Source organism: Eleginops maclovinus, chromosome 10 (genome assembly GCF_036324505.1).
Source record: "Eleginops maclovinus isolate JMC-PN-2008 ecotype Puerto Natales chromosome 10, JC_Emac_rtc_rv5, whole genome shotgun sequence".
NCBI classification, from domain to species: Eukaryota; Metazoa; Chordata; class Actinopteri; order Perciformes; family Eleginopidae; genus Eleginops; species Eleginops maclovinus.
Window position 1 is genome coordinate 3370486 of NC_086358.1, and position 26110 is coordinate 3396595.

The 26110-nt window shown below is 41.0% G+C and overlaps 2 protein-coding genes across 8 annotated transcripts in view; one reads left to right on the forward strand and one right to left on the reverse strand.

Annotated features, from left to right (window-relative positions):
* gucy2cb (guanylate cyclase 2Cb) lies at positions 1 to 14358 on the forward strand. Its single transcript, XM_063892754.1, has 27 exons — positions 1 to 464; positions 1962 to 2074; positions 2653 to 2720; positions 2921 to 3136; positions 3510 to 3628; positions 4649 to 4748; positions 4826 to 4940; positions 5378 to 5519; positions 6382 to 6464; positions 6584 to 6692; positions 7467 to 7548; positions 8022 to 8124; positions 8349 to 8408; positions 8484 to 8555; positions 8651 to 8755; positions 9103 to 9189; positions 9576 to 9708; positions 10169 to 10306; positions 10491 to 10567; positions 10643 to 10734; positions 10831 to 10989; positions 11515 to 11707; positions 11894 to 12068; positions 12186 to 12284; positions 12445 to 12539; positions 12926 to 13002; positions 13439 to 14358. The coding sequence occupies exons 1-27, from the start codon at positions 269 to 271 to the stop codon at positions 13644 to 13646; spliced, it is 3216 nt and encodes a 1071-aa protein (XP_063748824.1). The 5' UTR covers positions 1 to 268; the 3' UTR covers positions 13647 to 14358.
* The window catches only part of kctd17 (potassium channel tetramerization domain containing 17), a 20086-nt gene continuing 8249 nt past the window's right edge, over positions 14274 to 26110 (reverse strand). Inside the window, exons 2-7 of one of the 7 annotated variants that reach the window (XM_063892758.1) lie at positions 23173 to 23281; positions 22725 to 22816; positions 21786 to 21881; positions 20795 to 20920; positions 19488 to 19650; positions 14274 to 18622 (exon numbers count right to left, since the gene is read on the reverse strand). In XM_063892758.1, coding sequence (XP_063748828.1) covers positions 19528 to 19650; positions 20795 to 20920; positions 21786 to 21881; positions 22725 to 22816; positions 23173 to 23281 — 546 coding nt within the window. In that variant the 3' untranslated portion in view covers positions 14274 to 18622; positions 19488 to 19527. The other 6 variants (XM_063892756.1, XM_063892757.1, XM_063892755.1 and 3 more) reach the window with 6 other exon arrangements.

Genomic DNA, 26110 nt, shown 5'->3' on the forward strand with positions numbered 1-26110 from the left:
GTTGAAAAGGACAGGTGAGCGGCCACTCAGAGGAACGCAGGGAGTGTGAATGTGAGAGGAAAACACCTCTGAGAAGGACTTGGATACTGGAAATTGTAAAAAAAACCTTTTACCATGTTGATAAGACAACATATCTTTGTCTAAGAGGAATTTTTTGGTGACTTTACTGCACTGGATTTAAAGAAAAACAACAGACAGGACACCAGATCATGGACTCTACTTGAACAGCTCAATAATATAAAACGCCTGGACATTTTAGAGACCGAAAATGGGAACGCGCTGGTTTTGGTTGTGTTTGTGCGGCTTGGGTTTTGTCGCTGCTCCGTGTCGAGGACATTGTCTGAAAGGGGTTACAATCAATGTGATCCTGCTGGAGGATGAAGAGTCTCCCTGGAGTCTGAGGTTTGTGAGGGGACAAATAGAGAAGGCCATAGAGACAGATTCATCCATTAATGCTGCAGAAGGTAATAAAACACCCAGAAAATACGACATAAAGACATGTGCATGTGTACAAAGAATGATGCAGTTGTGAAAGAAGCACGTTTAGGATGTTTTAACAGTAAATGTGGAAATACTAAATTGGAAAAATGCAACTTAAAGGCCTGGAATCTAAATATTAATATGTAATTGGCATCCAAATGAAAGTATGTATTGTGCATTACAGTTGTGAAGTATTTTGTTAACATATTTCCCCATTTATTCACACTGTTTAAATTGTTTTTAGGCTCTTTTAATAAGAAAGTATGAACGGTTTTCACCAAACAACACTGTAACTAGAGACACTTCTATCTGTTTAGATGTCAGGGGGAAAGTGAAGCAATGGCTGATAACAGAGGAGATAGGATTTAAAGTGTGTAACACATTAAAAGATATGGGACAAAAGGGAAGTAATCTTCCGTAATGCGTGCTTAATGTTTAAGCTTGATCACTGTTCTACATGATAATAATTGATTACGTTTTGACTCACTTAGACATGGCTGGATTAACCTGCTATGGGCTCCTGGCAAAGACTAGTCACTGGCATTCCTATTGTTTGTTATTATACGGTCGACCACACATTTATCCACCATTATAGACCATGACATAACATTTGACCTGATAGTATTATTTACCCAAACAAATCCAAATAAAACGCAACAAAATACACATATATAGTAAATAAAACCCAAACATTAATACATCTAACTGTACACAATATGGAGATATATGACAATCGAAAAGAAAATGATTTTAAGTAGTGCAAAAATAACAATAGGCTACACATGCTAATGACAATAATGAACAAAATGACCAAAATGTTAAAGTTCAGTAAAATATAATAACACATATGAATATTAACCTCAAAACAACTGACACATAATGAAAACGACACTTTTTGTGGCTCAAAATCCTCCTGTTTTCAGTTTTCCAGCTGATAATTGCTGTAAGTAGCGTATATTTGATCACAGTACCTAGCTATTTTAGCTAACGTTACATTAGTTGGTTCAACCCTACGTCTAGACCATAGACTGTAATGTTTCAAGATGACCTTACCACAATGAGAACCTAGCAAAGAGCTGTTAAATATACTCATTTTACATGGAAACATACATTATATCATGCTAAGAGACTAGAGGCTAGTTGGCTAAGGCTTCCGGAGCTAACCTTAGCTTACATTAGCTAACAATGTGACACAGAATAATATTAAACAGTAGAAGTGCAATACATGAAAGTGTGTTCTTTATAATGTAACGTATCTGTAACCTCACAAACTCATATAATATTAGTTTTGGAAGTTAAACTGGTTTGGCTACCACTAATGTTAGTAAGCTAGTTAGCTGGACATGCTAACATTGCTAGCTGTAGCAGCTTGTGTTACAGGCGGACAAATGCACTGTTTAATTGCTTTCTTATCAGTTTTTTCATTTATTTTTTATTTACGGAATCTGTTCTGCCTTTTCTTTTCCCCAAACCACATGAAGATGCCAGCTTTAATCTCACGGCTAACTACGGCGGGTTCAACACAACCATTTATCGACACAAAGGCTGCCAGAGTAGCGCGTGTGAGGGAGTGGACGAGCTAAAGCTGCTACTAGTGAGTACAATTACACACCCACATCAGCATGCCTATAAGTCTACACTTAGCCTACATATAGTGTGATTCCCCGGAAGGTCATGTGAATTAACCCAGAAGCAGGATCCATATGTTGCTATCTGTAAATAATTAAAAAATAGACACTCAGACACAACCAGCAACCCATTGTCAGCGCTACAAAACCTTCAAAGTATCAAACAATTTGGCACTTTTTTTTGCACTATTCATTGTAAAGTAAGCTAAATTATTGTACAAATATGGTAGTTATAGTACATCTGGTTTGTGTGCTTAGTGTGTAACCTTGAGGATAAAAACTTTATCCACTAGGAGGCATAGCCTATTGATTTGGCACAACATAAACATCTGTACAGGATCGACAGGGTCACTACTCTGTATAACTGTTGTTTGTTTCAAGGCTGTTTCTCACTTACTTTAACTGCATCTAGTGGAAACAGGAGGTTCATTTGCAAACACACGTGTAAAAGTCACTCTGCAAAGAAATTCAGGGTACACAGACGTAGAGCTCACATACAGTAGTTAAAGCCAAAAACTCACACTCTTCACGTCTTCCCTTGCAGAGTTCAGGCACCCTGGGATGTGCAGTGATTGGGCCCACCTGCACCTACGCTACTTTCCAAATGGTTGAGTAAGTGCATTTTCTTGAAGGTCATGTCCACATTGGTGCAGATAATAAAGGGCTTGCATGTGGGATTTTCTTTTGAGTTTGCTTTCTAACATAATGTTTTTCTGTGTTGGATTTGTCTGCACGCTCCACCTCACCATGATTCCCTTCATACGTATGTCAACATCTATTTCTGTCTCTTCAACTTTCCTCTTTTGCATCAGTGTTGAACAAGGTCTAAGGCTCGGTACGCCCATCATCTCTGCGGGGAGTTTTGGTCTCTCCTGCGACAACACGCTCAACCTGCAGCGCATCCTGCCTCCAGCACGCAAGATCTCTTCCTTTTTCATCAACTTCTGGAAATACAGCAACAATTTAAAACCTAGCTGGAAGACGACCTATATTTACAAGAAGCAGATCAACAGTGAGGATTGCTTTTGGTGAGTCACCTAGAATTGTGTCTCCCAACAGCCGATTATTTCCTGTAATTATTGCATCAAAACTCTGACGCAATTCTCTTTCTTTTAACAGTTATGCATACCTTATAGGCTCCTTTTCATTTAGACGCATTCAGTATTTTCTCCTTTCTGATTCATGACCATTTTATTATCTTTGGAAATTTAAACAGGGTACTTTTTTGATGTTTGACAAGGCTGTTTAGCATCTTGTGTTCACGCCTGTCCTGTAAGATAAAAACAAAGTTGTACATCAACTTCAATAACTGAAAAGAGTGATCTTCCACTCCATTTGGGGAACCACTGACATTGGAGATGTCTTTAAAGAATTGTTGGTTTTGTGATTTTTCTCCTACAGGTATATCAATGCACTCGATACAGACACAAGCAAGTTTGTCGAAAGCATTCAGAGAACGTCGCTGCGCAAACCAGAGGATCTGGATGCAGCTCTGAAAGCAGGCAACAGGTCGAGCAACGGTAAGTCTTTAAAAACACAAACATGGAGGTGCCTTTAATATTGTAGATGTGTGTGTGTCTTCTAAAAGCTATCAGACTTCTGATAAAAGATGGACATGTTGTACAATGGGTTGGCTGCCTTTCGTACAGAGTGAACTTTGATATTTATATCCCTAGTTCTCAACATGAACTGAACATGAGAGCAGGATCTGCCGTCTGTTGAACATAATGAGAGGAAAATCGTGCTCACAAACTTTCTTAGAGACAAACAAAAATATCAAAATCACAGCTAATCTAAGTGGAGGCCAAGGGGTACTATGCCCAAAATTACCCTTCATCCCCTCTTCTAATTCTAAGGCTAACATATTATCAGCAAACTTTGAAGGCCTTTTTTAAAAATTGTGTCTTGGTATGTGAAATATTTTGCTGAATATTTGGAGAACATAATCAGTAAGGATATCATCTGAAAGCTAGCAGAACGTACCACCTTTCCAGTGGTGCAAATAACTCAAACTGTGTTTTCAGGGTCGATGTGACTGATTTTGATGGAGAAATTTTGCAAGTTGGGATCAACAAAGTACATCTTACTCCATCTTAAGGTCACATTTGTGAAAAACAATTGTAATCCGGGAGAAAATATGTTGTCCTTGAAATAAAATATCCAATTCTGCTGCATTGGAACGTATATTATAGGATAGAAAACTTCACTTCAGCTGGTTGACCCTAATACACAAAAAGAAAACGTACATTTGACTTTCAGAGGTGATAATGACATGTTTCCCACACTGACCAGCATGACCATTAATGGAAACGTGTTGTCTGAACCACTGAGACATACAGTACAGCCTGGGAGACGTATAGGCTACTATAGGAATATTAACTTGTGCACACACCATAGCTTTCTGTTCTACTTTGATGCAGCTATAAAAAGGCCATGTTGGGTTTGGCATTAACTCTAGTTTCAAGGTTGAAGCGGACATTTAAATGGAGCTCAGGGTCTCCCAAACACACAACGCTTATGTCCATCTTGTTTGTTTGCAGTGTTCATCATGTGTGGATCCCCGAAGGACGTAGAGGAGGTGAAGAAAATCTCCCAAGCAGACAGCAAAGATATTCTCTTCGTCCTTATTGATCTTTACAAGTCAGTACCTCCTATATGTAATTTTCCATCTCTTTGCCGTCTTAAACCTTACTGAAACTTTCTGCATGTCTCTGCAGTGATCAATATTACATCAACACCACGTCACTGCCGTCCATGAAGAACGTGTTGGTGGTGACGATGCCCAACACCAGAAAATACGTGATCAACACCGACCTGACAGACAACAACACGGTGAGCTCTCTTTGCTCTCTTGCTGAATTATGCAAATATGAATATATATTCAGGTATCTTAGCGTAGCATTAAGAGCAATCAACGTCATCTCTACTACGGACTCCAGGCTGACTCTCCAGCTAAATACTGTGCCTGTGAAGGGCTAGTCCTCTAAAATCTCTGATATTTTCATATTTTATTTTGTACATTTGACCACTTTAATCTCAGATATTCTCCAAGATCTTCCTCTCTCTCTCAGGTCCAATATGTATTTATTTTGAACAATAATCCTTGTAGTATTTAAATGCAATGCTGATTTGGTTTTACTGTCTTCCTCGGGTCTACAGTATTTCCAGCAATATTCATTCATGTATTCCTCTCTCTCTCTCTCTCTCTCTCTCTCTCTCGCTCTCTCTCTCTCTCTCTCTCTCTCTCTCTCTCTCTCTCTGTTCTGCAGATGAATGACTACATGGCTGCGTACCACGACTCGGTGCTGATGATAGGCGACGTGATGAGAGAAATCCTTGAGAAGAATCACTCGAACGCTCAGCAGATGGAGTTTGTCAACGTGACTAAGTTCAGAAACACCTCCTTCAACGGTAAGAAAGGAGGAAGAGTTATTGGGTGAGAGGAGAAAGACCTCTTTTCCATTCCAGCAGCAATTATGGGTGTCAGGTATAAAATCGATCATGATCTGTGTTCACGTTCACTTCACCCACGTCACAGATACAGGAAATTGTCTCTTAGTGTGCTGTCTCCTTTCTAAATTGTCTCTGTGATGACTGATGACTGCTTTCCTGGTTCGATTAGCCTAAAAATGTTAACATTTGGAGTCTCAAAATACTAAATCAGCTCCCAGACGTACTCATTTTAAGGTTGTATTTGAAAAAGTATGAACAGATTGTTAAAATAACTCCATCCTTTACAGATGGCGTTGTGAAGTCCAACAGATGGAAGCTGCTGTCTGTTATTTCCATTTTTCACCGTCTAATTTATCTGACTAGGTGTCAGGTCCTGCAGGCAGCAGCTGTGTGTAATTGGGTGTGAATGTGTGATTGAGAGACACACTGTGTCCTCTGTCAGGCTCTTTTTGACGTGTTTTTGTCACAAATTACCCAATAAAACAACTATAAAAGTTAGCGGTATAGGTGCAATTGTTGACATTCAGCCACTAGAGGACGCACTTTGGTTGCCAGTTTAATGAAAACCTCCATATTTCATGGACAGTGGTTTAGATTCCAACTTAGCTAACTATTGAAAATGAGCTTTATCTGAAGTGAAGAGAGGGGGAAAGTGGCCGCCTCTGCAGAATTGACAAGAATCATTTTTAGGAATACTAGTCTACATGTCTCTCAACAGTGACTATACAGAAAACAAACACCAGAGGCTGATTTCTGGGGACGTTGTTGTGAACAAAGCTATATTTGTGTGTAAAACTGTGACCTTTTTTACTCTGCTCAGGAAGTGCGGGAACATACAAGCTGGACCAGCATGGAGACAGAGACGTGAATCTGTCGGTCATTTACACCACCAATAACAACAAGGTGCCCTGTCCTCCTGAACGGCTTATAAAGCCCTTTAGCAGAGTCAGTAGAGGAACATCTGCTCGTCTGTAAAAGGAAAACCTCCATGTTTTGAATCTGTTGTACGAATGTCTCCTCAGTACCGAGTTTTATTCGAGTTCGACACCGAGCTCCAAGTCACCAAAGTGATTGATGCGGCCCCTTCCTTCATCTGGGGAAAAACACTTCCTGAATCCACCCCAGACCAAGGTACACACACACACACACACACACACACACACACACACACACACACACACACACACACACACACACACACACACACACACACACACACACACACACACACACACATCACACTGACTGACATTCTTTTCTACAGACTTACTTTAACACTTAAAATGTAATGTTTGACGTTATTTGGAATTGCATATGATCCTGAAAATGTGACTGTAAAGAAGATGTATGACCCCACAAACACACACAAACACACACACACACACACACACACACACACACACACACACACACACACACACACACACACACACACACACACACACACACACTCTATGTACATATGTTTTCTGGAGACTAACTAACCATAAACTAAGACCATAAAATGTAATTATTACCGGTATGGGACTAATGGGCATTTTGTCGCCGAAGTCTCCACAACACACACACACACACACACACACACACACACACACACACACACACACACACTCACAGATAGGACTAATCGATTGAGTCATCTGTCGAACACAATCATAAACCATCGTCTCTGCGCACATCCACACCTGTCCACGGGTGTAAACACACACACTGCACAGGCGGTTTATTGCTGTCCATCAGAGGATCTGAGAATGACTCCAGATGTGTTCTAAAGAGGGATGCTTTTAATTCACATTAAAGGTTCTACTGGTTTTGTCGATGTTTCAAAGTCTAAACACCTGTTAAAAGAGGCTCTTCTACCTGTTCTCGTCCAGATTCAACTCTGAACTTCGTTTGTTTCCTCAGCTTTGGCTTTTCACGATATTATCGTCATTGTGTTGGCGGTAACGGTGGTTGTCGTGGCCACCATCGCCTTCATCTTCTACAGGTCAGTGCAAACCCACCTCAAATTGGGGACATTATATTGATTAAAGTGAGCTGAACGATCATGACAGCGACTATATATAAGGTATATAAAACCCCAGGGACTCGACCTATGAGGAGCCTACACTTCTGTCAAATCAAGATTACTTTTATTTATTTATACATGTTTCTATTAACCTTAGCTGTGTGAAGAGAAGTAGATAAAATAGAGTTGCTATGCATGAATACAGGAGCTATTTTACATCACAACACATTAAAATGGCAGTTTGTATGTGTGCATATCATAAAGCATGAGTCAATGTCAAAGGGATGTAGCATTTTCAAACAAGCAGAGGATGTGCATAGAGGCAAATGGAAGTTCGGAATCAAAACGTCCATTTTAATGAGGTTTGAGAGAGCAGACTATAAAAGCTATAGTGTGCGGTGCCGATAGATGTGGATTACTGTTTTTATTAAAGTTATTGTGTCCCTGTGCAGACAGAACCGGAGGGACCGGCTGGTGAGGAAGCGCTGGTCTCACATCTCCTCAGATCTCGTCACACCGCTGGAGAACAACGAGCTCAGCATCGTCTCCCTTAAGGTAAATAAGATTAAATCTGCACAAAGACCTTAATAAATAACATTTTGAGAATACTTTCTGATCAATGTATTGATCAGAGATGATATCCTCACATGTCAACAAGATTAGAGAGACATGTTTAGCCTGGCTTCATCAAATGTTCCACTTCCAGTTCTGAAAATGTATGCAAATGAGCACATTTTGCCACCTGCATGTCATGTTTGCTCTGTTTAAATCTCCATCAGATCGACGACGAGAGGAAAAAAAGGAAATTCCATATCCGACGAGCTCACTACGATAAGAAGGTAAACAGTAGATGTGAAATCAATCAACAAGCTCTCGCACAACTATAAACATTTATACCTGCTTTGTTTTCTCAGATTGTGATCCTGAAGGAGCTCGAGCACTCAGACGGGAACTTCAACGAGACGCAGATGATTGAACTAAACGACGTGAGAAACACACACGCCCTACTGGATCTCTGTTACTGTTTATACGCTCTTAATGTTATTTATAAAGGACCTGTTTCTTCCTCTTTCCCCTGCAGCTCATGCAGGTCGACTATTACAACCTGACAAAGTTTTATGGCACGGTGAAGTTTGATGAGGGCGTGTTCGGAGTGTTTGAGTACGGAGAGCGGGGGTCGCTCAGGGTACGTTTGATACGCTCACCTGCAGACCACTTTGGTTAATGGTAGTGCAGTTGGAACATACAGTTTTCATATAGTATTATAGTATGGTAAAGAACTAGCAAGAGATACAGAAGCTCATTTCCACCAATCCAAAAAGTAAAAATAGGAAGGAAACTGAAACACTATAATGTCAAATGTGATATATGATGACAGACTTTATCAAAAATATTGAGTTAATATCTCAAAATAAAGACTATGAGCTAAGAAATAACCACTTTAATAATGGACCTTAATCTAATGACTGACTCTATCAAGATGATGCTTCAATCTTAAAATCATGAACATGTCACGTCCCTATCGTCCTCCAGTATGTGCTGAACGATAAGGTTTCATACCCGGAGAACACCTTCATGGACTGGGAGTTCAAGATCTCCGTCATGTACGACATCGCCAAGGTGAGATGTTATTATATATGGGACAGTTTTAAGGTTCAATCCAAGCCAAATACTTTTTCTAAGACTTGAAACCGACCTCTTAAACTGTGGATATGGACTAACCGTGGACTATTTAACCTGGGTAATTAATTAATTCAACCTTTTCTGCATTAAAATATGTATTACTTCTCTCCAGTATATATTGTATCATACATCTTTGATCTTATTTAATTTATTTAATGCTTAAACGGAGCAACTGTCACAATATCCAATATGTTCTGAGAATAAATAAAGTTAAATTGCTCAAATTTGAACAATGCACTGGTAGTGATTGTTGTTGCAGTTCCGCCTGACGGCCACTAGAGGTCAGTATAGTCCCTTTAATGTGACCCCCCCTCTCTCTGCAGGGCATGTCTTACCTGCACTCCAGTCACATCCAGGTTCACGGCCGCCTTAAATCCATGAACTGTGTGGTGGATAACCGCATGGTGGTGAAGATCACAGATTTTGGCTGCAACAGCTTCCTCCGCCCCGGGAAAGGTAAACAAAAACAACAACAAAAAACAGCTGCAGTGCTGGAAAGCAACCAAGTACTTTTACTCAAGTACTGCACTTAAGTATCTACTATTGATTTAAGTATGTTATGTTCCTTTCACTTTAAGTTTTCTATTTTAGGAAACTCTATACCTATACTCCATCACACCTTAAAAAATAAACTCCTCTCCTATTCCTGCTCTCCTCTCTCCTCCTCTTCTCTCCTCTTCCTCCTTTCATCTCCTCTCCTCTCAACTCCACTCCTCTTCCACCTCTCCTCTCCTGTTCCTCCTCCTCTCCTCTTCTTTCCCTCTCCCTCTCCTCTCCCATTCTCATCTTCTCTTCCTCCTCCTCTCATCTTCCTCCTCTCCTCTCCTTTCCTTTCCTTTTCTTTCTCTCCTCTCCTCTTCGTCTTCCTCCTCTCCTCTCCTCTCCTCTCCTCTCCTCTCCTCTCCTCTCCTCTCAGACCTGTGGGTGGCTCCGGAGCACCTGAGGTGTCAGGGCACGTCTCAGAAAGGAGATGTTTACAGTTTCGCCATCATCGCTCAGGAGATCGTCCTGAGAAAAAGTACCTTCTACACCGAACACTGCTCCAACCGAGCGGGTGAGACTCGACTGCACAAACACCATCCAGGAGGAAGCTCTGGGAAATCTAAATTTTAAAAATAAAGAGTGTGTGTGTGTGTGTGTGTGTGTGTGTGTGTGTGTGTGTGTGTGTGTGTGTGTGTGTGTGTGTGTGTGTGTGTGTGTGTGTGTGTGTGTGTGTGGTGTGTGTGTGTTCCTAACAGAAAAGCTTGCTAAGGTCATCATGTCGTACTTCAGGCCGGACCTTAACTTTGAGACAGCTTCAGAGAAAGAGTTAGAGGTGAGTCAAAGCAACCTTCCTCTGCGATTATGTGTCTGAATGAGTATTTAACGCTCAGTAACCTTCATCTCGTAGGTGTACATGTTGATAAAAAGCTGCTGGGAGGAAGATCCGGAGAGAAGACCCGACTTTAAGAGGGTGGAAAACTGTCTGGGGAAAATCATCAGGTCACTTTTTACTCATCACTCCTTTTTGCAATTTCTCTGTGAAGTTGATAAGATATGAGTAGTTAAAGTGTTTGATCCCCTTCTGTCGTCCTTTAGTAAAATTCATAACCAGGACAACGAGAGCTACATGGACAACATGATCCGACGGCTGCAGATGTACTCCAGGAACCTGGAGAACCTGGTGGAGGAGAGAACGGTTCTCTATAAAGCCGAGAGGGACAGAGCAGACTGCCTCAACTTCATGCTGCTGCCCGGGTCTGTTCACACTGACAACAGCACATCATATTATTAAGACTATGGTCTGAAAACACACACATTTGGAAGCGAATAGGAGGCTCTGATAATCTATTTTCTAAGTCAGATCTAAATTGTGCTTTCTTCGATGTTTAAACTAAAAGAAAACAATAGTTTTTAGCTTGTTTCGTCTGTAAATCAGCTGGAAATGTTAAAACAAATCCCTTTATTTTCATTTGTGAAAATATGTGAGACAGATATTAATATCAAACTTAAAGAAACTGATTACTGGATGGGTTTTTTCTCCCTTTACTCTCAGATCTTCGGTACATATACTGTTATACATGAATAAAGTCCCTAAACATGACCTGAAGAGTGGTCCCAAGTGTGCAAAAGCTGCACAATCTTGCTACTTAACTGTAGGGAAATGTAGGTGTCAGATCAGCAGCAGCAATTAGAGTTAAAACAAGTGTAATAAGAACAAGCACAATGATAAATAAAGCGTCAACAATAGTAAAGTGGATGCTATTGTTTCTCTCTCTGTAGCCCAGTGGTGAAGAGCCTGAAGGAGTCGGGCGTTGTGGAGCCGGAGCTTTACGAAGAAGTGACGATTTACTTCAGCGACATCGTGGGCTTCACCACGCTGTGTCAGTACAGCACGCCCATGGAGGTGGTGGACATGCTGAACGACATCTACAAGGGCTTCGACAGCATCGTGGACCACCACGACGTATACAAGGTACTGGGTCCAATAACACAGCATCTGTGACCAAGTGCATTAAAAGTCGACATTTAGAAAAATTCCAGAAATCTGAAAAAAAGTCTCATCTTTTACGAAAAATTTTATAATTTTGGACAAATTGTCGGAAATGCAAAAAAGTAGAAATGTGGTCAAAATGTATTAAATGATGTTTTATTTCCTCAGGTGGAGACGATCGGCGACGCCTACATGGTAGCCTCCGGGTTGCCGAGGAGAAACGGGAACAGGCACGCGGTGGATATCTGCCGCATGGCGCTGGACATTCTGGCGTTCATGGGAACGTTCCAGCTCCGACACCTGCCCGGCATCCCTGTGTGGATCCGCATCGGAGTCCACTCAGGTACGCCGTAAAGACTTCACCGCTATCTTAGTTGTAACCTCCCTTCCTCTCATTTTCTGTTATCTTGTCAGCAGTTTGTACAAACAGAAAACTGACCCTCTCTGTGTGCCTGTCCAGGTCCGTGTGCAGCAGGTGTTGTGGGGCTAAAGATGCCCAGGTATTGTTTATTTGGAGACACGGTGAACACGGCGTCACGTATGGAGTCCTCAGGACATCGTGAGTAGAGACATAAAGAACCTGCAGTATGTGAAAACACTCAAATGCTGATCATGAGCAATCAGAGCATCCACAGATCAAACTAACTCCATGAACTCTGCAGAGTCTCATTTTGGATTAAAAACAGAAGCCTGTTGTTTCATCTTTTATTATCCTGCAGCGCTGCGGATCCACGTCAGCCAGCCCACTATAAATATCCTGCAGAGGACCGACTGCAAGTTCGAGTACGAGATGAGAGGAGAGACCTTTCTGAAGGTAAAGATAGAGCTCTTTATTAAAGTCAACTATTCATATAAAAGCCGGTCTGGTGGAAAGTACATTAACTCGAGTATTGTGTTAAAGTACAATTTTGAGTTACTTACTATTTTGTCTCCAATATATTACATTTCTGCACTAAAAACATCAGATAACCTCTTAAAATAAAGTACAATTTGATGATAATAATTGCATATTTTACTTTTCGGGAGAATTTGAATAAAGGTTTTTGACTTGTAAGTAGTTTTATGACATCAATGTTTGGTACTAGGATCTGAATATTTCTTCCACCTCTGCACAATTCAACCATTGTAAAATCCAGACATGACGCAGACTCCCCTGTCACACAGTGATGTTAAATGTTGTAAATGTGTTTGTTTTTTTAGGGTAAAGGCACAGAGACGACCTACTGGCTGACAAACGAGACGGGAGAAGACTACGACCTGCCGACGCCTCCAACGGCGTAAGAAAATCTGTCAAAATGACTTTCACTAAGCTAAGCCATATGTAGCCTGCGACACTGATTACGGAGACTGATGAAGGAGTAAACGACTACATTTAGGGCCATTGTAGGTAGAAATAAAACACATAACAAAATAAGAATTAGGTGGAACATCCGGTGGAATACTATTTGAATTTCCAAGATTAAAGACAAACTACAATCAGAAAAGGACAAGACATACTGTGAAACATGGAGAGTATAGATGAAAACATAAAGATTGTTGTAGTGTAGTTTTGTAAAAAAAATAAGATCAAATATTAAAAGAAAATTAAAAAACATGTGAAAATATATATTTTTTTGATTGAATTCAGAAGTGTAGGAGCTGTTGCGTTTTCAAATGGTATTATTGTGCAAACATGTGCTTTATCCACCGGCTTCCTGCTTCCTGCTCCTCCAGGGAGAACTTCCAGCGGCTGCAGCAGGACCTCGCCAACATGATCCTGGCCTGTTTGGAGCGGCGCTCTCGGGGATCCATCCGGAGGAAGAAGCCACTCACGAGTCAGAGCCGGGAGGAAGACGAGGAGTCGGAGCAAGAGTCAGAGAGCCATCTTCCTGAGTACCTGCACCTGGCCACCGTGGACAACACACTCAGTACTTTCCTGTAGTACTACACAGAGTACTTCTACTGTAGTACTGCACGGAGTACACAGAGTACTTCATTGTTTCTAAAAGTCACTTTAGACATCCTTTACACAGACTTTTCCTAGTGCGTTTCTTCCTTCGAGTGATGAGTTTTACTCATGTTCTGATGATGCATCTGGCTCCTGAGGCTTTGATTTATCAATATAAAATGAAGAGGTCTTCCCACATAGAAGACAAAGCACATAAAGGCCTTTACTTGAGTCAAAACCTACGTAAAATAACGCTTTTGTCTTTATTTTTCTGTTTGATAAACGTTAGAAAGTTGAACGCTTTATCTTTAGTGATTCCTAAAGTACTATGTCTGAATAAATGTAGGGAATCCATTCATTAAGTGTGCCAAACTGTAGGCATGTTATCTGCTTTGTTTGTCATTTTGTAAAACACTTCTAGCAAAGCTGCATGCGTATGTACATTTCCCCTGCCTGAAACGATGATTTTTATATTAGTACCTTTTCTTTTTTGGAGCATTTATACAAAAACTCAGCCACAGCTGCACCATTAGCTGTACATTTCAACCACTGACATTAGAGTGAGATCATTTAGGATGAATATTTTGACAATCACGGTTGTAATAAAATGAGATTTCCGTATCAGTTTTTTAAACCAAAGGACAAAGATTTATTTGTTGAGAATAATGACATTCATGTACATTAAATAAAATAACATAAAACAACCTGTCAGTTTGTTAAAATGCATGTTTTTCAGGTGGAATACAGTCAAATAAAATCAAAACACACCCTGTACAGACTCCTCTGAGGCGTTACAATGCATGTGTCACGTTGGTGCATGTGTACTGAGGCGCTATGGACAGAAAAAACCCTCCAGCATCAGTAAAATATGTTTCTATCCTCAGCTGCCTGATGGGTGTTCGCTTTTTGCACAGAATAATAAAACAGGGCTGCAAATACTATGTGAAAACGCAATGTACTGTATAGAGCAGAAACACAGTGCACGAAGTCTAAAACTAAGTGTGGATCCAGGAAACCAAACTAGGTCACTGGACATGCGAAGGGGGGGATTATAAAACTGACCCTAACGGAAACACATCGGAAATAAAATCTCTATATTGGGAAATGTCTTTTCAACAGCATTCATGAAAACTTAAACTCACATTAACAAACTGGGGGATGAGTATATTTCTGTAGTGTTAAAAGTAGAAAAAAACAAACGTCACCCCCCCCCCCCATTAAAAAATGGAACAGCCCAAATTCCTATCACCGTGTCACATTAAAAACAGAAACGGTGAAAAATAAATTAAGACAACTGAACGTAGAAAAATAAAAAAGGCAGGACATTTTCTACAAACTAAAACAGCTTCACCTCTTTCCTTATATCTACTTTCCTTTAACTACTCATTTGTAGCCTAAAGTATGAAAAAAGTGACTTTAAAAAGAAAGAAAAAGCATGTAGTGATCGTTTTTGACACGTCAGTTTTCCAACTCAAGGCACCCACAAATATCAGAGAAATTACGAAATAATAATCAACAGTCTTCTTCCTCTAAATTCATGATTATCATAAGCATGATCACTACTCTAACAGTTACTCTATTAGTCTAATAAGGTATTGCAAGGTACCTTAAAACGGTCTCTATTTTACACTTGAAGTAGACGAGACACTTCATCCTACACACACGCAAACACAGTGTCGTATTCACAGGCTTTTTTCAGGTTTTAGTATAAAAGTGTTGTAAAAAAGATGCCTTCTATTGATCTTACATCTCGATTGTCTCACTGTTACTGCGTAGTGTGTGTATAAATCAGCCTAAATGTGTGTGTGTGTGTGTGTGTGTGTGTGTGTGCTTGTCAGTGTTACACAGGAGCCAAACAGAAGCCTTTGCTCAATTGGGCAGACGGAGCCAAAGAACCAACAGTTCGTCCAAGACAGATGTATTAAAAAACGTAGCTTTAAGTATTTCTAATAACCAATAATTCAATAAAAAGACCAAAATCAGCTATGAATTTATGGAAGTCAATGAGGAAATTGCCCAACATTTTAACTGATTTGAAGAGTTAATTTTTCTGACGAGTTCATGGTCTAAATCTTTACTTTCAAGGGTTGTTTTTTTCAGTGTATTACTCATTTAGGGTCAAATAGGCACTAAAGCAGTGTATGCTTTAGGGCATGACTACCAGAAAGACACTCTTAAGGAGTCTGCAGATTATAACTTTCAGGTAAATCCAATGTTAAACTGGCAACCCAATTTAGCATGACTTGCGGATTCACCTTGCTAACCTAGCTAGCGTTAGCTGCTAATGCTACATGTCCCTGCTCTTTCCCAGCTCCACCCTGTAGTCCCAATATATCCCAAAAACATGATGGTGAAAGTCAAACAACCAGTGAGTGAAATCCCAGAGACTACTCCCACTTCTTTTATACAGTCTATTGTGTAAATACAGTTTGGAGCTGAAAATAAACGCTAATTTTACCGCGGTTTAAGTAACGTTAGCTTAAAAACGGATTAGCCCAGCTGTTTTAGGAACGTCTATTTGGTTTGATTACTTAATATAGTGAGTCTTTCTTCTTTAGTTAAGTTATATTTTAATGTCTATGGTTGTTTGGCTTTAAAAAAAAAGCAGATTACCTCAAATATTAATCTTATTTATGCCTCTAATAAGTACTTTACAAAGTCCTGCCCCTCCGTTAGCATCTGTTCAACAACGAATGTGTTTCCGGGTGTATATTTTTACTGTACGGTATATGTGTTATTGGTCTATTTACACATTTACCTGCTGATATAAACTGATTACCCTGTTTATAGGTGGTTTTCAAGCATTTAACAACTATGCCTTTATAGTTTACCAGTAAATGCACTGCAAAAACCTGCTATTTTCTGAATGACAGCTTGAAATTAATTAAATTCTATACACAACTTTTATAAAAACTGTCTTGTGCAGAGGGTACACATCTGATCTGTGGTGCAATTCCTACTTGTTGCCAATAGAGCTTGTTAAATGTCATGTGTGATGTTAAAACCCTTCTCAATCATTCACCTGCACTGCGGCACAGCAGAGAAACCATTACCACTGTGTTTGTTGGTATCACTTTTTTTGTGCAAAACAGACACACACCTCCCTCTCTTCATTTTGATGTCTTTGCATCTCAGCTACAGCCTTTTCCCTGCAGCTGTCAGTGTTGGTGGAGAGTGTGTGGTTTTGTCTGCTTGTTTTCAGCTTTGTTACACAACGACACATGAAACCTCTGTAAGGAGAGCATCAGTGAATACATGCTAAGGGTTTAAACATATCCCACTCCAATAAATGCTGTAGTCTGTGTTCAGCTGTACAGATTCCATGTGTCAATTAACTTTTAACAAAACTAAGAAGCCTGTGCTGCACAAGATCTGCTCAAGCTCTCACTAAAGGGTTATAGAGTTTCCACAGTTAGATTATGCTCCCATGAACATTAATTTAATTAACACCAGTGATGTTAGAGCCTGCAGACTCATGGCAATTAATTGAATGTTCATGGGAGCATTATCAAGTGAGCAGACTCCGCTTTTACCACGTTTTTTTTGTTCTTCCGTCTAGCACTTTGTATTTACTGTGCGGACGTGTGTGAGATCAAACTAGAGATGTGAATGGCTTTAGGCTCATCTTTTTGGCTTAATATTTGTGCACGTTTGTCCATGCCAGTTTATGTGCTCAGAGTGGAGGATATAAATCAGACAAATAAGTATTTCAATCGTTTTGATTGTGCGTTGGTCTTTAAAGGTCCCCTATTATACTCTTTTTAAATATTTAACAGGTCTCAGATAAATACAGAACCTCTCTCTGATTGGCTGAAACACCAAACAGATCATTGCAGCATCCCATAAACCCCTCTGTTTCAGCCCAAAGTGCTGATTCTGTGTCTGTACCTTTACATGCTAACGAGCTGCTGCTGGCCACGCCCCTCTGAGAGACGATTGGTTTAAAAAACCACAATGGTGCTCTAGGAGGGGATTCAGGTGATAAGGTGGGCGGGTGTTACCTCAGTTGGTTAATGGCTAATGGTTGCACAACCCAAAGAAACATTGTGACATCACAAAGTGGCCAAAATCTGATCCGCTGATTTTCAGACCGGTTTTTATAGAGATGGATCAGGACAAAAAGAAATTCCTGAAACTTTCAGAGTCCCTTAACACAGAGGGGACACATCTTTATGAGGAAAAGACATGAACAAGTGGAATTAATAATAATGGGGGACCTTTAGAGAACAGAAGAAGTACGAATTAAGAACGAATCAGCTGATTGAATTGGCGTGAATAAACTAGCTGTAAATAAAATAAAAGGCAGGACATTTACATCACAACACCATAAAATGATATCTAAATGGATTCAGCACTTTGGAATGTGACGCTAAAAGCTAATTGAGTTAAAGAGAAAGAGTTTCCTTGAAAATTCACCAGTATTTTTAATGGGTTTCTGGCTAAAAAAGCAGAAAAATCCATTAATCAAACAGGCTTTAGCTCATCTCAACACTCTCCAGGCTTACAGACATATAAGCGCAGTTATTGCCTCAAGCGCAAAATGAAAAAAGACAATGGGAATAACGCCCTCAGGAAATATCACAATGATCTGATCCCTTCACACCCTTCGCTTTTAACATCCGATCATAGAGACGCAGAAGCAACGATGACAAAACAATGTCAATTTTTTCAGGCAAATTTCTCAGCACCTTTAAATCATCCAGGTTGGATCTGGATCTTTGGTTAAATTGTACTAAGCTCCACTACACGAATGCCCTTGGCGAGATAACCTACGCAAACACACGATCGATTCTACTAATTAAATGAAGGTATTGCTGTGCTCACCTGTGAGATTCTGTGGTTTTTTCTACCTGGTCTTTTGTCAATGCTACACCTTAGATTTTTGGGGGGATGACGCGCAGTAGGAATAGAAAATAATAACTTAAAAATCTTGTACATTTCTACATCCGGGACCCGTGGATCTGGAAGAGCTGTGAAATAAAAAGAATAACAGACATTAGGAGACGTAGATGTTCATACGTTGCACAATCTATGCTATGGTGATGCTGTGATGATGCTGATGGTGACAATGGAGACAGAATGAGAGCAATGACTTCACTGACATGCATGATGGATCAACAAAAACACACACACACACACACACACACAGACACACCTTATTACTTGTTAAATGTGTGCCCCTTTTACTTGATTTTGCATGTACAGTGAGACTGAACACACAGAGGGACGTCTGACTGCTGCTCTGAAGGTCAGGGGTATTTCATGTCACGGAATCGGTAATGAGAGCCAATAAAAACGCAGCGTTGATCGATATCTGAGAAAGGTTGCGTCGGGACACTGTTCACACACACACACACACACACACACAGGATTAGAAAGGGACATTCAATAGCTTTTTCTAATGGATGGTTGTCCTTTTTTCGAGCTGTAGAAATGATAATGAAGGGAAATGGTTCGAGGGTGGAGTATCCGGACTTAAATAATGATACGGTTTTTCCTTTCTCATTTAGCCATTAAGATTTATTAAATACTAAATCCTCTCAAACTGACATTTATTAGAGGAACAATTCAACCCATTTTCAGAAAGTTTCCCAGGACATATTTTTACTTATCCTACACTCAATAACTCACACCAAGACCTCGACTTTCTAGACCTTTTGTAATGTATATAGTATTTTATGTTACAGTAGGTGGGCCTCTTGTATATTACACTGTCATTCTCAATGCAGCGCCATGAAACACCCCAGATCTCTGCAGACATCACACACACACCTACACACACACTAGAATCTACCAGGTCTACCCACTAAGCACAGCTACCGCACAGTTCCTCACCCATTCCCGCCTCTCTTTGGAACAAAGCAACATGACTCCCTCATTCTCTAATCCACTCATTCGGTGTGGTTTCTCTCCCTCCCTCCTCCTCCTCCACCTCCTCCGCCTCCTTCGCCGCCTCCTCCTCCTCCTCCTCCTCCTCCTCCTCCTGCATCTCCGCCGGCTTCACTCAGCACGATGGGCGGAGGGGAAAACAGAAAAAGAAACACAAACAAAAAAACAAGACGACAGAAAGATGAACACGCTGATGAGTGTCAGAGACAGTGAGAGCTGAGAGGCCAATATGGAGAATATATTTCTGTTTATCCACAGGAAAGAGGTGAGGGGGGGCGATCAGAGAAGGGAAGAGCTGTGGAAGGATGGCGGTGAACGTGTTTGTGAATGACATTTTGAAGTGAGTGACATTTGCAGCTTCGAGTGGAGCATCAGAGCACACACACTTCAATGAGGGGACACTCTCACACACACACACACTCTGTAAAGGACACAGCCGTGTAGCTTGATCCTATTAAGAGGAATACTACCCACATAAAATGATCTTTTCTACATCAATTATTCACCCCGTGTCATCTTCTAAACATTGATATTCTCTCATGCCTCCACAGTGACGTAAAATTCATAAAAATGGATAAAAATCTTGATGATTTGAAGTAAAAAGGGGTTGCTTTTAACAACAGACACTCTCATTTCTCCTAGAACACATGCATTTAGCTCAAACTTTACTATCTATTTATTTCAAGTTGCATAAGTGTGTACTGCAGGAGTAGGACTGTAGTGAAATGCATGTGCTGAATGAGAGAGTGAGAACGCAGCTGGATAAATGAGACTAATGCCCTGTCCTCACGTACCCTTTCGCTGCTTCTGCTATGCATTACATTTTATTTAGCTGAAGCTTTTATCCGATGAGGCTTATAGAATAAATGCAATCAACCAGGAGGATACAAACTCAGAGCAGCAAGAAACCTGCAGGCAATGCATACAGAAATGAGGAATTTGTTTTGTGTATCCACAGCGAAATGCCGTTTAAGGTCACTGAAAGGAAACGCTTTTGCAAACCTCAGTCAAAGGTAAGGGTTTTCAGACACTCAGAGTTGCCATACAGAGAAAATAGAATGACATAAATCTTGTAAGAGAGATGTTTTTTATTCTGCAAGACCTTTCTCTGGTTCTTAAATCGTGGCTCACCATAGAGGCATCCTTCAAAACCACACCGGGTGAGTATTGTTACACTAATGATCATTTTGGGTCCAAGTATTCCTTCAAAAATACGCGAGTGTGTTCCTGAAGGAGAATGGACAGAGCCTCACCTTTGTTTTGTGGCTCTGCTCTGTAGCGAGTCCTGACCCGGGAGTGTGAAGCTCCTTTGAGACGACACACAGGAACTCAGCCTGGTCCTCCGTCCCGTAGCTGTACGACGAGCCGATGTTCACCATCTGCAAGAAGACGGAGGACAAAGACATGCAGAGGAGAGAGAGGGACAGAGAGGCGGAGTGAGTGTCAGGAAGCATCAGAAGAACCGGCAGAGAAAACTCAAAGCAAGAGGAAGGAACAGAGAGAGCCGACACTAAAGCCAGGAGACACTTCTTGTGCTCATGCATGGTGGAGGTGGAGGAGGGGGCGGGGCTTAAGACTGCTGTTACACACTCGGCCGTGGACTCAACAGCAAGCATCTCTTATTTGAGGGGAAACAGCACAAACACTGTGGGTCAGCTTCTGCAGGGAACTGTATGAAAATTAAGCGGAGCAGCATGCAGTGTTGCAAAGCAGTGGGAAAAGAGGGTCTACGTGTGAGTTTTAGGGGTAAAAAATCTATAATTGGAGAGGCCTTCAACTTGAGATAGATGTAAACACTGGCAGACCTCTCCCTTCTACAGAGTCTGGAAAAATCAATATAACTGTGGCTATTTTTTACTGTGTGTTCACACTGTGAGAGGAGAGTTGCTCAAGTCTAACCGACTGTCGATAGAGAGAGTGAATGCTGTTCTGCAGCTGCAACGAGTTTACATTTGTCCTCCGCAGCCTGGCGCTAGATTGCGTAATGAAAGGTTTTTCAATCCAAGAAACTTTACGTTAGGTGGGACGAAAAATGTCAGCAAACGTGGACTCCAACCTAAACTCAATACATGAATCTACACTGTGCCAACTGTTGAAATCTTCAGAAGAGTGGGGGGTGCAGAAAGCAAGGCGCAGGTCAGGGTCAGGCCAAAGGGTCAAGATTGAAGGGTCAGCAGCAGCGTGAGTCCAACCCACAGTCCAGAGCAGTCCGGTGCGGGGCTTTCTGCAGGCGCGCACGCTGACCTGCTCAAACTTCCAGCCGTCCGACATCGTGGAGACCATCTGGGTGAGCTCCTCCTCCTGGCACTGCAACACGCGGTACACATGCTTGGGGGGCACCTGCTGTGGAAAAGACAGAAGAGAGGGTTGAATAAGGCAGGAGCTGAGTCTCAGATAGCATAACGATGTACTTGCTATTTAAAGTGCACTCAGACTGAGAGGTATTGCAAAGTGCTCCACGAGTACCTTACTTTATTGTATTGCACATTTTTACATATATTTTATTTGAACTTTATATAAATATTTCAAATAACAATAATTATTCTTATTTTCCTATTTAAATTTAACATGTTTTTGCACATTTTTCCATTTATTTATTTGATTGTTTTATGGCATATTTTAATGTGTGAATATAAATATATTGATTCTATATTATTTTATTAAATGTTTTATTGCACATTTTTAATTCACTTTTAATTCATATGTAGTTTTCTTTTTAAATAAAATACTCTCATTCTAATTCAAACATATTTATATGCCTTGACAAAACCTTTGCATTATGGCATAGTCAGCTGCATACCCGGCTCTTTATTCCGTATTCCTGCAGCATATTGAACCCGAGGCGAGCAGCAGCAGTGAGTCCAGCAGAGTGGAGCTGAATGCAGTGATGGTGGGAGTGTTTGAGAGGGCAGGGGGATTATATAAGAGTGAGTGCAATCATCCAGAGAACAGAAAGGAAGCCTGATGTAAAGCAGAGCTCTCTGCAGGGGGGGGGGTTTCACCAACAAAGAGAAAACGACTGGAAGGCCCTGCACTTAGACCACCATAATGATGGGTGTGTGTGAGAGTGTGTGTGTACAGTATTGTGTGTCCCTTAGTTACGTATTGCAGTTTTCATACTTGGTAAATGGACTGTAAAGGAAACTCTTCCAGCACAACATCACGTTGACAGGTGGTGTTTACCTGCGTGGCCTTGGAGTCTCTCTCCAGGATCCTCTCCTTGATCAGTTTGATGAGCGGCGTGATGTTGTAAAACTCGGCCTCCTCCAGGACGCCTTCAAACCAAAAAAACAAAACATGCATCAGCGGCAAAATACTGAGGAGAGGAGGCTCCGAAATACTGTTTATCAGACAGAATCCCTACAGCTGATTTGAATATATAAAATCCAGTTCATTAGGACGTGATCCGCTGTTTATACCCATTTTATCAAATTATTTGACAGTTTTTCTGTTATTCGAGCAAGTACCAACTGCAATTTACAATATTTAGTTATCTTTACAAGTCTTTTACATTTTGTTCATTTAGGAATCTACACACTAAGGGCTGCTCAAGGGAAAATGACATCACATGAGGCAACGTGGCATATTTCCACCTGCCCAACAAATTCAATTAACTCAAAACATGTCGGACCTTCTTCGGCGAGCTCCTTGTTGTAGACCAGTTTTCCGTGCCGCAAGTAGTTCAGGATGGGACCGAAGTAGGTCGGGTCTCTGTCGATCACATAGGCTCCCGAATCGTCCTGAAACAGGAGAGGAAGCAGAGAAAAAGGACCATTATCACTCAATAAACTGCATGTGTTTCTCTGGTGTTCTGACCTTAACTCAGGTCGTGCATCGGTGTGTTTGTACTTACTACAGCAGCAACACAGCTTTTATTGTGTTCATATGTTATGTGTTAACATAGCTGGTTGTTACTTCTATTTTCAGACCATTAAGGGGCTATTTCTGTAATATTTCTGGCCCCAAAGCACCCGGTCTGGAGAATAACATCCTGGTCGTCTATTTTTTTTAATTATCCAACATAAAAACAGTCAAATACAATACTGCTATTTGACCTTCATACCACAGCGACAGCTTTTTGAAGCTGGGCACAGACTTCACTGCTTCCTGGCTCTCCAGAGTAGTTGGCTTCTGTCATGAGCACTGCCCTTTTAAACACACACACCACACCACACCACACCACACCACACACACACACACACACAGCTCTCCCTCGTGATGATCGCCTGAAGCTCTGCCCTCTGAAGAGTTAAATTCACAAAACTGCTGGAGAAATCTGTACAACAACATGCAGGCCTTCAGGAGATGGAGGGACATAGAGGACGGAGTGTACTGAAGAGGAATCATGTGTGTTTAACATTGGGTTCAATATTCTAGAGAGCGTTGACAGGAACACACATGTATTTGGTTCTAGACGGATCAGTCTGGGAGTCCACAAAGCCCTTAAACTCCAGCGTGATAAAGTAAACCTACTTTATTCACATGACTGATTCTTTTTATGGTTTGCTGAAGAGGCAACGAACAACCTTAGCCCGCAGCAGCGTCCTGCACAGATGCATGTTATTAGCGGCTCTTTACTCACACACACAGCACCGCTCACCCTCGCTGTGACGGTTGTGACCTTTGATCACATCCCCGAAAGGCTGAATTTAAATACAAAAATGCTGCAAATGTTTTCCTGCTTGTTGGTTCGTTGTGAAGCTGCAGGCAGACGTGGTGCTGCTGTAAATATTGAGGAAAGGGGCTAAACTGGAATTAGAGTTTGTTTATGCAAATCTAAGTTTGGTTGTTTATTTAGAAAGGTGATATCATCAGCTGCTGCCATCAGGTCCAGGTCAGCAGAAGGTTGGACTGTAAACAAAGGTTCAGTTATAGGAGTTTTTAGAAGCACCTGCAGGTTTGATTTGGATGCACGGTTTCCTCCTCCTCATTGGTGCGGCTGTATAGAAGAGTTCATCCTTTAATACACTCATGCATACTCACGCATATTGTAGAGCTGGAGGCGGTTGCAAAGGCCCTTTGTGGCTTCTTGGATTTATTCATCCATCAATTAAAAACATGCATCATGCAAACGTACCTCTCATGCTATACGAGTTGCTGTGTGTAGTTGATGGCCACGAAAAAGGCTTTGTTTACTAGACTAGACTTGGAGCAAAGCGGCCAACAAACTAGATACAGACTCTCTTTAAATCGTTCGGCACACACATCAGCAATAATGTGAATTTGACCTCAATGCCAACCATCAAAAGCAAAAAGTACAAAGAAAAACACACTAAACTTAGTGAATATGACTTATTTACACACATCTCTCTCCAATTATGCATACATCAATTAGGAAATGATTGAATAAGCATCTTGTAATCAAATCAGAATCAAAGTACTTGACTTATCCCGGGGAAAATTGGTTTTGTTGCTCGAGTTTAGAATGAAATAAATGAAAGAATATGAAAAGAGGACTAAATTATGAATATAAAGAAAAGAAAATGTTCAATAAAAAGATCAAATAAAGCTTCTGATGCCGCAGTGACTGCAGAGCAAAAAGCAAACCAATTTACACATCACTAAGGTTACTTAAAGTAAGACAATCCTTTGTTTGAAACGAGCTATACTGCATGCCAGTGAAGCTTCCTTTTCTACACCTTCATCTCTGAACATAACGCATCGTCAACAGTGAGATAGACTAGGAAGAAATCCCAAATAAACCCGGCGTCAGTCAGACCGACTCAGAGAGGAGACACACTCTGCTAGCAAGTCACAGACATCCATTTCTGAATGATAGATGATGCGCTGTCAGCCCAATTCTATCCCCGACACTCATCCCTCCACGTCTGATCTTTGCTGACGTAGCGTGACGGCAGCTTCGGATGTGACGTTCACAAATGCGAGACGGCGATATACAGAAAGAGACGGATTCTGACTGTAAAGCATGTGGGATGCAGCTAGAAGAGGGATGGATTAACGGAGGGAGAGAGGGAGAAAAACCTGCAGGATGAACAGCAGGAAGGGAAATATGATAGAAGAAACAGAATGACACCCAGATCTGTGGTGGGAGAATCTGCAGTAAACTACATTATTGATATTGTTTCTTGCAGCTAAGATTTCAATGCCAAAACTACACTGTAACTCTTCTATATTAACAATAAACCTTTGAAATCTTGAAATTATTGTATCTATAGACTTCTTATAGCATCCGTTTCCTTAATAATCCTTATTTCCTATACACACCCCATCACAAATGACTGGTAGATGCACTTACTAAGACAAAGAGGCAGATAAAGACACTGCCACCGAGATAAGAGGATGATTTGAAATCAACACACAGCACTGGGATGAATTAAAGTGTGTGTGTGTGTGTGTGCACTGAAAACCCTAATGATTACAGTGTGTAAAGGCTGTGACACACACACACCATGCTTAATGAGCTGCAGCCGAGGACAGACCGACGCCTCCCTAACGTGACTTGACTTGACAGTGAGAGCATGACGACGCCGAGGAAAATCTGCCCGGATGTGTCATCGCTGCAGTTTCTCCGTCTCTCTCTCTCTCTCTCTCTCACACACACACACACA

Coding starts and splice junctions, on each gene's coding strand:
- gucy2cb (XM_063892754.1), top strand. CDS start 269: ATGGGAACGCGCTGGTTTTGGTTGTGTTTGTGCGGCTTGGGTTTTGTC. Junction 5,520..6,381: donor CAGAAACACCTCCTTCAACG/GTAAGAAAGGAG, acceptor TACTCTGCTCAG/GAAGTGCGGGAACATACAAG. Junction 12,285..12,444: donor TATGGAGTCCTCAGGACATC/GTGAGTAGAGAC, acceptor ATTATCCTGCAG/CGCTGCGGATCCACGTCAGC.